The 12,237-nt window shown below is 38.9% G+C and overlaps 1 protein-coding gene across 2 annotated transcripts in view; it reads left to right on the top strand.

The window, feature by feature from the left end:
- L3MBTL4 (L3MBTL4, histone methyl-lysine binding protein) overlaps positions 1 to 12,237 on the top strand; it is a 433,421-nt gene that overhangs the window by 279,810 nt on the left and 141,374 nt on the right. For both annotated transcript variants that reach the window (XM_021707570.1, XM_021707564.1), the window contains one exon: positions 11,644 to 11,817. In XM_021707570.1, the coding sequence (XP_021563245.1) occupies positions 11,644 to 11,817 (174 nt within the window). The remainder of the gene's footprint in view (positions 1 to 11,643; positions 11,818 to 12,237) is intronic.

The raw sequence follows: 12,237 nt of genomic DNA, 5'->3' as shown, positions 1-12,237 counted from the left end.
CTCACTCTGTCACCCAGACTGGAGTGCAGTGGCCGCTCCCGGCCACCGCAGCCTCGACCTGCTGTGCCCCGGCAATCCTTCCACCTCAGCCCTCCAAGTAGCTGGAACTACAGGTGCGCGCTACCACACCCGGCTAATTTTTTGATTTTTTGTAGAGACGAGGTCTCGCTGCCCAGGCGGGTCTCAAACCCTCAGGCTCAGGCAATCCACTCACCTCAGCCTCCCAAAGGCGCGGGATTACAGGCTGAGCCACCAAGCCCGGCTTTCATGAAAGATTCTTAGTGTTGGTTCTTATTTTCAATAAGGACAAGATTGCTTTACACACATTAAATTACAAAATACATTTGCCTTTGGCATGTTAACTAATTTAGAGAGAATATAATTGGTAATAAATGTATCTAATATGGAACCTTCATATTTGAATCTGCAAATGAGTGTTTGCAGATTATGGGATGATAAAAAGTCACTTGTTTCTTTTTCTTAATTGTGGTAAGAACACTTAATGAGAGATGTAGCCTCTAAAATTTTGAGATATACAATACAGTATTGTGTACTATAGACAAAATTTTGTACAGCAATCTCCAGCACTTAATCATCTTGCATAATGAAAGCTTGATACCTGTTGAACAGTCACTCTTCACTGCCTTCTCCCCAACCCCTGCAACCACCATTCAACTTTTTGCTTCTGTGGATTTGTCTACTTTAGATACTTCATGTAAGTGCATTCATGCAATATGTGTTCTTCAGTGACTGGCTTATTTCAGTTAGCATAGTGTTCTCAAGGTTCATCTATGTTGTCACATGTGGCAGGATGTCTTTTTCAGACTGAATAATATTTCATTCTGTACATATACTGCATCTTCTTTATTGTTTTATCCGTGAATATGTAAATATCGCTTTGATGTGCTGATTTCAGTTCTTTTGGATAAATACCCAGAAATGGGAATTGCTGGATCATACATAGTTTTAATTTTTTTTTAAGGAACCTCCACACTGTTTTCCAAAGTGACTACACCATTTTATATTTCTGCTAACAGGTGTTCCAGATTTTTCCACATCCTCACCACTTGCTAGCTTTTGTTTTGAATAATAGCTCTGACACAGGGAGGGACTGAGTTATCTTTTAGATAGAGATCAAAATGCATGTTTTTGAAGTCTTCCCCATGACTCCACAGAGCAGGGCTTGTGGTAGGGTGGGCAGCAGGACTTCTGTAAATCCTCTTGTATCTGTTAGTATTTGGGAACATTTAGCCCAGACGGTTGAAGGATGGGCTAGTTTGGTTTTTTTTTTCTTTTTTCTGTCCACAGACTGTATTCCTAATCTCAGAACATATGTTTGTCAAGATAATTATGAATTTATCATTTTGAGAAAGAACATCAAAAACAACATTTGAGTGTGCTGCTGACATTTTGGGTCAATATTAGGTTTAACACACAGGTTAGATGCTTGCAGCATATATAAATATATACATGTGTAAACATATGCTCATGCATATCTAGATAACTGTTTACAATTTCATTGAAATTAAGCATATTGAATTTAAAGCCTTCTATAATATGAAATTACAAGATGTCACCAAAAATGTATACTTTTGATTTATGGAAAATTAAAAAAATTGTGCTTGAAGCATTTTGAGTTATTTTCCAGGTGTCCTTTGGACAACAGTCCTAGAACAGTGCTTTCACTTTTGAGCAACATTTTGTTTAAAATTAATGCATTTTTTTTAAGAAAGAGAAAAAATATACTTTAAAAGCCTTTGCAGAAATTAAATGTGTTTCAAACTAGAGTATTCCAATTAAAAATAACCTTGACATGTTCATAGCACTTAACCAAAATATTACAATTAAAACGGTGAAAACAATTTATATGTAGTAACAAAATTTTTCATAGTAATAACAGAAACAAACTTATTAGTATATTGTTTTGATTGAGTTAATAATGTAGCATTTTATTCACCTCATTTGTTTAATCTACTGCTTAATGTTAACTATGTAGATAGTGTTCTGGTAGAAATTTTTAAACTGCAGATTCTATTCATTAGATCTTTTCCAAACATAAATTAAACAAATTACTTACATAGTACATTAAGCTGGTTTCAGCATACATTTTTTAAAGGCCATTAGTGTTGTTACTTAATATACTATCACATTCCTTGAGAGCAATTTCTATCTTGGAAGTTTCTAATACACTAAAATATTTCAGAGGAAAGGAAGTGTATACACACATATACACATGCACACATGTACACACACACACATTTTCTCCTTCACTCTTGATGCATTTTTTTCCTTCCTATTTTACTGAAAATATTATTTATAACAGACTGCTCAGATAACACATATGCTCCATTAAAGGGTATCTCCTAATGCATACTAATTGAATGTCACATCTTGGATTTGATATTTTTGGTGTCAGAACAGACATTAATAAGTTGACTAAGCTCGTAGCTCCACTGAAATAAGAATAAATGGAAGTTGCACTCAATGTCCATCTAGTTCCGTGTGCACCAGCTGCAGTTTATCTTCTTGCCATGTGCTCTAGTCTTCACCAGTCTCAATTTTATGAATGTTTCCAAAACCACATGAGGGTTCCAGCAGGCTTAGTTTAGCCCCCTGTCATAGAGGGGTAAAACTTCTTCAGGATGGGACTGGTTCTCTAGTTCTGCACTTTTGTTGTTCCATCTGGGTAATGGATGAAAATACTAGAAAGTGTGTATAGCTCGGTTAATTTTTCCAGAAGGACAGAGGTAGTTCCTAGGAGGAAGAACTTCATCTAGGGTGAAAATATAGGGGGACTGGAAAGAATGGATCCAACATGGGCTGAGCTTGGAAACAAGAGAGTGAGATGAGAGACTGAGAGCAAGCTCTGTGCTGATTGAGATATGAGAAGTCTCTTTTCTGGGTACAATACTATTTGCGTAAAATCCTGTTTGGCATCAACTTGAATGACTTCAATAAATTAATAAGTTGCCATATACCAGATATGTGACTGGTAAATACCCATGTGGTGCTGAGGTGCTGAAGCATGAGCTAGCCCAATTTTACTCACTGCACACTGATGCTAACAATTATGGCCTCTGATTTTAACAAACTTATTTGCATTAGAGAAGATGGATACATAAAAACAACAGTATAATGACAACAGTATTCATAAAAGTTAGAAAGAGTGTGTTACAATGGAAGGCAGTGATTATTCCAGTGTGACCAAAGCTTAGGTTTTATGGGGAGTAAAGATGGAGATGGCTTGGATAGGTGGCCTGTGGTCAATTGGAGGGCCTTTGAATGTCATGCAAAAGAATTTCAACTTGGATCTAAGGGTACATATTTATGACAAGTGGAAGGAGAGGAAGAAAGAAAGAATGACTCCTTTCTGAAAGGCATCTGTGCTGTGAAAATTGAGTATCTATAGACAACAGTAATGTAAATTATAGAGGAAAACATGTTGGAGAGAAATCACATTTCCTGAGTGTTCATATGCCGGGAAATGTACTAGGCCCCCTACATCCAGTGCAGCCCTAAGGAAGGTTGACACATGAGTGGACTCTAGACAGCAGGTTGCATATGCAGAAACTGTGAGCTAGAGAGGGTGAGGATAGGGGTAGATGCAGGACTGAAACTCAGACTGCCTTGGCTCAAAAAGCCTCTTTGGCTACTGCAGGGCTCCCTGGGTGCTCTAGTTAGCTAGAATAAGTTCTTGCTTTATTTTTACATGTATATAATGATGGTGTCTTGCTCTGTATTCCTCCCACCCAAACATAAAAGGAACATAGGGAGACTCTGAAAGGTAGAAAGAAGGATGCAGCCCTGCTGTGGAGCTGGAGACCCCAGGAAAAGTTCAGTTTTCTGTGTTTTCTTTCTCCTCATATATCCTAGGTTTGCTGATGTGGACGGCTGGGAAAGCCAATAGAAAAGGCAAAAATAACCCCAAGAAAAGCCTTATCTCTCTAGTTAAAGAACCAGGAAAGGGGCAGTCTAGCAAGATGGAAAGCTTTAGACAGTTGCCACTCTACTGCTCCAAACACCTCAGGAAACACTGTGGCCCCACCCTCATCAAAGACTGAGTGTGGAACTGTGACAAAGGACCCAACCTCTCCCTCCCCCAATCAAGGCAGTATCAGAAAAGGCTGAGTGGGGAGCCAGGGTTTTCCTCCGTGACTGGTGGTTTCACACCACCCTCTCCCCCACCACAGTCAGTGGCTATTATGCCAGGAGCCAGGGCTTACACCCTCATGCAGCAGAAACAAGTTGTCCCTCCCCATCTCTGCTGGGGCAGCATCATGGGAGAACTGGAACTTTTATCACAGTCTGACGTTGGCAGCACCTGCCCATTCCCTGTGGTCTCAGTGAAGTTTGCGTGGAGAAGTACCGTCCTTCCAGCCAGGAGGGTATCAGTGGCCACCTGGTGAGGAGCCTGGACTTTTACCCCCCACTTGGCAACTACAAGGAAGCCCACCCTCCTTCCCTACTGAAGCAGTGTCAGACGAGGCCTGCTAAAACAGAAGATTTAAACAAGATCCAGGGTCCTATGGCCTAATGTCCAGGTTTCAACCCAAAACCACTCATCATACCAAGAACCAGGAAAATTTCGACTTGAATGAGAAAAGTCTATAAACAAATGCCAACATCGAGATGATACATGTTAGAATTATCTCACAAGTAGTGTAAAGCAGCCGTTATAAGAATACTTCAGCCGGGCTCGGTGGCTTATCCTGTAATCCTGCACCTTTGGGAGGCTGAGGTGAGTGGATTGCCTGAACCCGCGGGTTCGAGACCCGCCTGGGCAACTTGGCGAGACCTCATCTCTACAATAAATCAAAAAATCAGCTGGGTGTGGTAGTGCATGCCCGTAGTTCCGGCTACTCGGAAGGCTGAGGCGGAAGGATCGCCGGAGCCCAGCAGGTCGAGGCTGCGGTGGCTGGGAGCGACCACTGCACTCCAGTCTGGGCGACCAAGTGAGACTCCAACTCAAAAAAAAAAAAAAAAAAAGAATACTTCAACAAGCAATTTTTAATATACTTGAAACAAATGAAAAAATAAAGTCTTATCAAAGAAAAGATTAAAGAACCAAATGGAAATTTTAGAACTGAAAAATAAAATAACCACAATAAATAGGATAGTTAGTATCATATTTTTGTATCAGTATAGGCCTTTTTAAAATTAAACACTCATGAGCATTTAATTTGTGCTAGTCACTGTATAAGGGCTTGCATGGATTATCTCATTTTATTTTCGCAAAAACCCCTATAAGGAAGATATTATTATCATGATTTTGTAGATGAGGAAATGAAAAACAGAGGGGTTCAATAATTTGCCCAACGTTATAGAGCTAGTACCTTTAATCTAATTTTCTCTAATTTTAAACCCATACTTTTTACCACTCTACTAAACTCATTGCAAGGCTTAATTTAGGTAGTAATTCTCTACCAGCTTCCTAATTGGCCATTTTCAGAAATTTGTGATATCTAGGATTTCATAGACTGAGTTACCTCAGAGAAACATACTTTTAGAACCAAATGTATTTTATCAAACTCTTTGAATTCTTTGAGTTCTATATACATGTGGGTATCTTTTAACTGTACTTATGAAACATTTTTTTAAAAATTTATACTTTTTTCTCACTTTGTGTGCACTAAATTTTCTAGAACATGAAATGACAATTAAGTGACAGTATCAGCTATTTTATGAATAAAAAAATAGTCAGAATCAGAAAAATGTCCTGGTAAACCTATTTTAAAATCACTGGAATTTGAAGAAAATTGACCCTGGGAGCTGAGAATCTTATGTGTATATACCAGTGGCTCTTGCCCATTTCTGTGTTTGAGGACAATAATAAAAATCATGTTACATCCTCAGTAGAGATGAAAAGACCATGATGGTTCTTCCTTCCTGGTCTATAGTCCAACATGTATCATTTATATTTTCTCCTAATCCTCACAAAAGCAAAATCAACAACAATTTGAGTCATATGTTAGCTTTTACTTTTTTTATAGAAAGTATTATCATTATTCTGTAATTTCAATAGCTGGCATTTCAGTATTTATTATGTCGTTTGTGGCTATTTCACAAGTAAACCAATATTTTCTTAGGAATAAAAGGTGTTCATTTAACATTCTTATACTTGGTAAGTTTAGACTACCCACATATTAAAGACAATAAAATTCTGAAAAGGAGTGGGTTATTTTTATGATGTGAAATGGCAGTGAGGGAAATAGCATTAGGGGAAGGTGTTGCTTTTTTCAAGCGACAGGTATGGTGCATGCACCTTCCCAGAATTCTCAGTAAGAGCCCACCTGCCATCAGGATGGGCTCTTGGTGCCATCAGGGCTCAAGGCCAAATGGTAAGGCAGGCAGCATTTATCTCTTCCTTCTCACTTCTATCGCTGAACCTCTTTTCCTGCCAAGTCTCAGGGCCCTTTCTTGTTGTCTGACAGAGATAGCCATTCAGTGCTTCCTCGCTGTGCTTTGGTTGGGGGAGGCCACGCCCTCAGCCCTTTTCCTCTGTGACTGTTTCCACATTAAGATGCCTCCCACACACCCAAACACAGCAACTTTTTAGAATCTAACCTCCCAGCTAAGATATGACTCTTCAATGTTGTCTTATCTGCCTCTTAGAAGGAAAAGAATATAATTGGCTAGTAAAATAATTGAGACTAAAATATAAAAGACAGTTGGCCTCGTGGAGGGGTAGGCTAGTGGCATTTAGAGAAGAACTCTTTAAAGGCGAACTGTATGTATAATTCCTGGGCTGTAAGAGGCCGTAGCCCTACATCTGAGCTCCTCCTGGGAGCTACTTGCCTATTTCGGGTGACTTCACTTTTCAGGATCACAAGAAAGGTTGTCAACAACTTGACACGCTTCTTGAAATGTTGCTGACTTCTAGGTTATTTATTTATATTTTGAAGTACAGCACTCGAGAGGCTATTTTGTCTGTGCCATTTTGCTTAAATTTGTCATGCTTCCCAGCTTTTTTAATGTCATGTCACAAAGAGAAAATGATGATCAGCATTTGAGTTTGAGGGGACTTAGAGCCTGGAGATTGCTGGAGGCTGGAAGGCCTGGCCTTGGGACTCTGGTGTCCTGGCCCCTCCTGGCCTCCTGAGGGTACAGCTGCTCATAGACTGGGAAGCTTCCCTTAGGCAAGTTGTGACAACTTGGTGATAACTTCATGGTACAAACCATCTGGCTCGAAGGTGTGACAGAGCATGGCCCATTATTTTAGCAGAGCAGGGTAGTCAGAGGGAAGCGGAAATCAAATCATCTCCTTGGGAATGACAAAAGGAAATACTGTTGATGCAAGACAAGAATATGGCTGAATGAGCAGGACCTGGTGTCCCAGTGTTTTGGTGATCAGAAATTATCATCCAGATTCCTGGAATTGGAGCCAGATGGGAAGAATGAAAAAGGAAGGTGGTATCCTAAGTAGTGGACATATAACGGAATCCTTCAAGGTAAGAAACACGTGGAAGACTGGCCAGGTGGAAGCTGGCAAGTGGATCCTAGGTTAGGAAGCACAGGTTGTTTCATGGGAAGAGCAAAATAGGAGTACAGAATTTCTGTACCAGTAGGGCATCCAAATTCTAGTCAAGGCAACCCACAAGGCATTTAGGAACAAGGCGCAAGGGAGATACCACATTGGAGGAAATGAAGCCCATGAGCCTGACCAGGGTCCATGAACAAGGCATGCGCACAGGCATCAAAACCGAGTACTGCTTTGGGCTTGAACCTTTGGACTTTAATGTGGGGGACTGAGTTTAGCCAACTACCTCCGGCCTCAGATCAGAATGAGTCCTGGGAAGAGGAGGAAACTGCACCAACTTTGTATCAGATATTCACTGCCATGAAAAGAAAGATGGAGGACTCAGAGGCTGAGACGCCCCCTGGGCTGACACAAAGCACAGGGATTCGTCATCAGCAGCTTGATAGTGCTGTCTCCCAAACCCTAGCCCCATTACAAATCAGAGACAGAACGACATTCAGAAGTGCTGCTCTTAGCAGGAGTTATTAAAGTTATTGAAGATATTAAAGTTATTAAAGGTACACTTAAATATTCTAAAAGCAAAGCTCATATTTTTAATTATAATCATTTTATGTTTTCTTCCATCATGAGGTAAGCGGGCTACTAGTATCTGTCCCCCCAAAAAATCTCTTTTCACAGTTTTTCTGCAACTTTTTGCTTATCAAGCATACACCCTGTATTCATGTGCTTTACTGTTGTTGAGGTTGGGGCTGACTTTTTTGTAAGTAACTTGGTTGAACCATATGAAATTCCTGATATTCGACTGTCTTTGACATTTAAAAACTGCAATTTCATAGGGGTCAACCTAATAGCTGCTGCTGTCTCTTTCTTCTTTGCCTGCAAACGACAGATTCCTCTGTGAATTAAGGAGGAATCGGGAAATGCTTTGCTCAATCAAAGGTCTCCAACAGAGACACTGCTGCTCAGCACTCCCCTCTCAGCCCACAGTTTTTAAGCCTGCTTATCGCCATCCATAATGAACTGAAATTTGAATATATTACTTTCCTATAATCAGAAATGACAGTTTACCTTGACCAACAGAGTTCTAAGCCACAGAAACTTCAGCTTATTTCAGACATTTTCGAAAGAGACTGTCTTTCAGAATCGTACTTCCCCAATATTTGGTTAAAAGTAAGTTTAAAATGGTGTTATAATATCTAGGACTTCAGTCTTTATTTTTCCATGTGAATAGATTTATACAGAATCACACTTCTTATTAACACACACATGCATGTACATACACAGGAGTAAGGGTCTGAGTTTGTAAGAAGGCAGGCTAAAGTGTTAGATGCCATCTCCTTAACATAACTATTTCTCTGCGAAGAACACAAGTGAGCCCAGCGTTGCAATACAGAAACTTGCACAGCAGACTCTTGGAACCCTGGTTCTGAGGCTCAAAATGATGAAGACAATTGTATCTGAAAGCCCCCTCATCCCTGCTTCTTTTATCTTTCATAATTATCTTCTTTCAGATTCTTTACCAGCATCTTCTTCTTCAAAGTATGTTTTTGACATTCAGTATATTCTTTTGAACATCACTCTTGATTGTGCTCTGTATAATCTGGAACTATTTCTTCACATGCCTTGCCTTGCAGAATCAGAAACAATTCCATGTGATGCTCCAGGGTTTCTATTTAATTTTGCCTTTTACATTACCAGAGAGACAAAAAGGAGATAGAATGAAATTAGGACATAGGCAAATGATTGAATGACTAGAGGAACTGAAGTTTGGGGGCAGCAAAATTTCTCAGCACGTATTGAACAGGAGGGTCTATGATAGCTGTCTACAGACGCTGGACAAGTAAGCCTTAGAAAGAGACAGCATCAGTATGAATGATTAGTTAGGCAGTATGAATCACAGAGGGGTGGAGATATGGAATTAAGAAAAAGAAAATTCCCAACCATGATGATCACTAAAAAAATCTCAAATTGGGAGTATGTGTTAGATGGATAGCAAAGTTTCTTATTAATAGTAATGGTATTTTAATGAAAACACAGCTTTGCTTGAAAAAAATTTCTCAATCTCTCTTAGGTTAGCCTAATGCCTTTCAACTTTTGCCTTCAGAAACTTCTTTCTAAAATCTTAAATCTTGTGTGGTACAGCTGAACCAGATCACTCCCGCTCTGATGCTGTTGGATATGGTGCTTCATCCCAGGATTCAAGGATATGCTAGCATGCTGTCCCCCAAGCAGTAACCATGGCAAACCAAGTGCTACTATAGCCTATAAATACCAACCTCTGGGTCTCCCTGTACAAGAATTAAGCTATGGTTTCCTTCATCTCCTCTTTTTGATAGTTTTTAAAAAAATCTTTGTACCACTTCCACCACCTGATTGGCAGTAATAATTAAGTGATCACTTTTGGGTTTCCCAAGACAGTGCTAAGAGGTCTTGGGAAGGTTGCTTACACTGTGGGAGTCTGTTTTCTTACATGTAAGATACATATGTTAATACCATCTTTAGGTAATTAGCAATAAATATTATAAATAATATATGTAAAACACATATGTATTGTAATAGGCCCATAGTACTCACTCGATAGGTGTTGCTTTTTATTCTTTTTTAAATGGTTTTTTATTCTTATTATAAATTGTATTTATTTGTATATATGTCTTTCTTCACTAGATTTATATTCTCTGAAGTGCCCAGTGTGTGTAGCAAATGCTTAATTAATAGATTATTGAATCAGTAATTTAAAAGGATAAATAAGCCAATAGATCAATATCAATTATTATGAATTACAGAACATGCATGTAAAGGGACACTGCTATCTGTAGCAAAGGCTATTGGTCAACCATGATGTGGGTACAAATCTATCCCATCATGTTGTACCTGGCTGGTATTATCTTAACCATCCCATCTCTGATTCTAGAGTCCATTCTACATATAGGTTAGTACTAAAGTCTTTCTGGGGTTAGATTACTTACAGGCCCTCCCCAGAAAACGAAATCTACTTTAAGATAGAGGAAGATCTGCTTTGGTCCTTGATTTTATTGTGACCTTAAGATGACAAAGGAAAATTTTTATGTATTCAGAAAGAATTTACTGTGTATCATGTATCAGCAAATTTACAGTGAATAGGGAGTGAATTCCTAAAAAAGGACCAACTTTTTTTGATGCACTTGACCATGGGCTTCCCTGGATGTAGCTGATGATTACACTGTGATGGTGATAATAGCTAACATTCCATGGTTTGTATGTTTTTGTGTGTATGTCTGCATATCTGTGTGCATGTGTATGTGATTTCTCATGGACACAACAACCCTTATGTGTTGGATCTGCTTTTCCTATTTCACTGGTGAGAAACTCTGAAGCTCGGGCAACAACTGTCTTCCCCAGAGTAGTGTCCCGGCGACCTCTCATGTCTGTGTTTTTCTTGGTAGTAGCTGCTTCACTTCCAGCAGCACCAGAGGGTTGGGGCCTCCTTGAGTATATGAATCTAATAAAGATGCTGATCAGTCTGTGGGAGGAACCAAATCTTTTGCCCTGGTAGATCCTTCAGCCTGCTGTTGGTTTCTGACAGCATCCAGGATTCAGGATTCAGCCTTGACTGTTGTGAGGGACCGGAAGAGACTCAGCCCACTCAGCCTTGGGCCTCTTCTCTCTTACTCGCAAGGTGTCTCTTCACTCCCAGCAAGTTTTTCAGGAGTATTACGCGGAAATGCAGTGAGAGTGTTTCTTGGTACATGCAAATTTACAAATGAAAACATAATATTCTCTAATACTGGTAAATGTGTTTAGTTACCCAGAATACTTTGTGATATAGGTAGTCAAACCAGGGCATAAATAGCAGATATAAATTTCTAGTCAAGTATTTTAGGACCATTTTATTATTTCATGGAAGCACATCTGTATGCTTTTCTTAGATTGTTTCCAGAGTTGTAAATGTATACGTGTTGATGACTCTATCCATTAGACTTTGTTGAATTATGCAATGTCTATAGTTCTAGAACATGACATTTTTCTCAAAAGACAGTATGAAAAGATACTGTTACTTGAGTTTTCAGTGAGAGAAGAATGTCTGTATTTAGTTTTTGAATATTGGATGTAAGTTTCTTCCGATGACAGTGGATCCCTGATTTATCACTATAAACTGACAACTGTGCTCTCATTTTTATACAAACCAGTGCTTTTGGCTGCCCGTATTCAGACACGAACTTGAAAAAGGAGGCAACACTTCACGATCATCTGAGAGAACAAACACAGGCAAATTTGGAATCAGATTCTTCACATTCAAAATCAAAAAACCTCTGTAGTTTGAACTTCAATGGAAAGCATGAAAAGGCGAACAGTCAGCCAAGGTAAGAAAATTTGGAAAATGTAAGTCGGAAAGTAAACCATGTAAAATAGTAAAATAACAAATTTGGTAATAGTAATAGTTCCTTCTGTTTCTTCAAAATAATTCTTTGTATTTCCAAATATTATTGTATTCACTTGCCCATGCAATTCATCTGAGTTTTGATCTTCATTTTAAAAATATTTTCTATTGCTTCAGTCTCAAATATTTGAATTTATATTTTTTCTGAAAGTGTATATTATATGTAAGCAATAGAAATGTATCTCAGCTGTACAATTCTGTAAGATTCTCTTTCATCTTGAAAATGACTTTATTCTTTGGAATGTTACCTCTTTTATCACATGGTCAAACTTTTGTATCTGCTACGTCATATCAGGATCTCCTCTCTTTTTGTCTTGTCTTTGTCATCTTTAATTCAAACATA

This window comes from Carlito syrichta, unplaced genomic scaffold (assembly GCF_000164805.1).
Source record: "Carlito syrichta isolate Samal-C Ts95f unplaced genomic scaffold, Tarsius_syrichta-2.0.1 Scaffold47312, whole genome shotgun sequence".
In the NCBI taxonomy this organism is placed as follows: domain Eukaryota; kingdom Metazoa; phylum Chordata; class Mammalia; order Primates; family Tarsiidae; genus Carlito; species Carlito syrichta.
The sequence above is the reverse complement of the archived record's forward strand: the minus strand, read 5'-3'. Positions and strand labels throughout refer to the sequence as shown.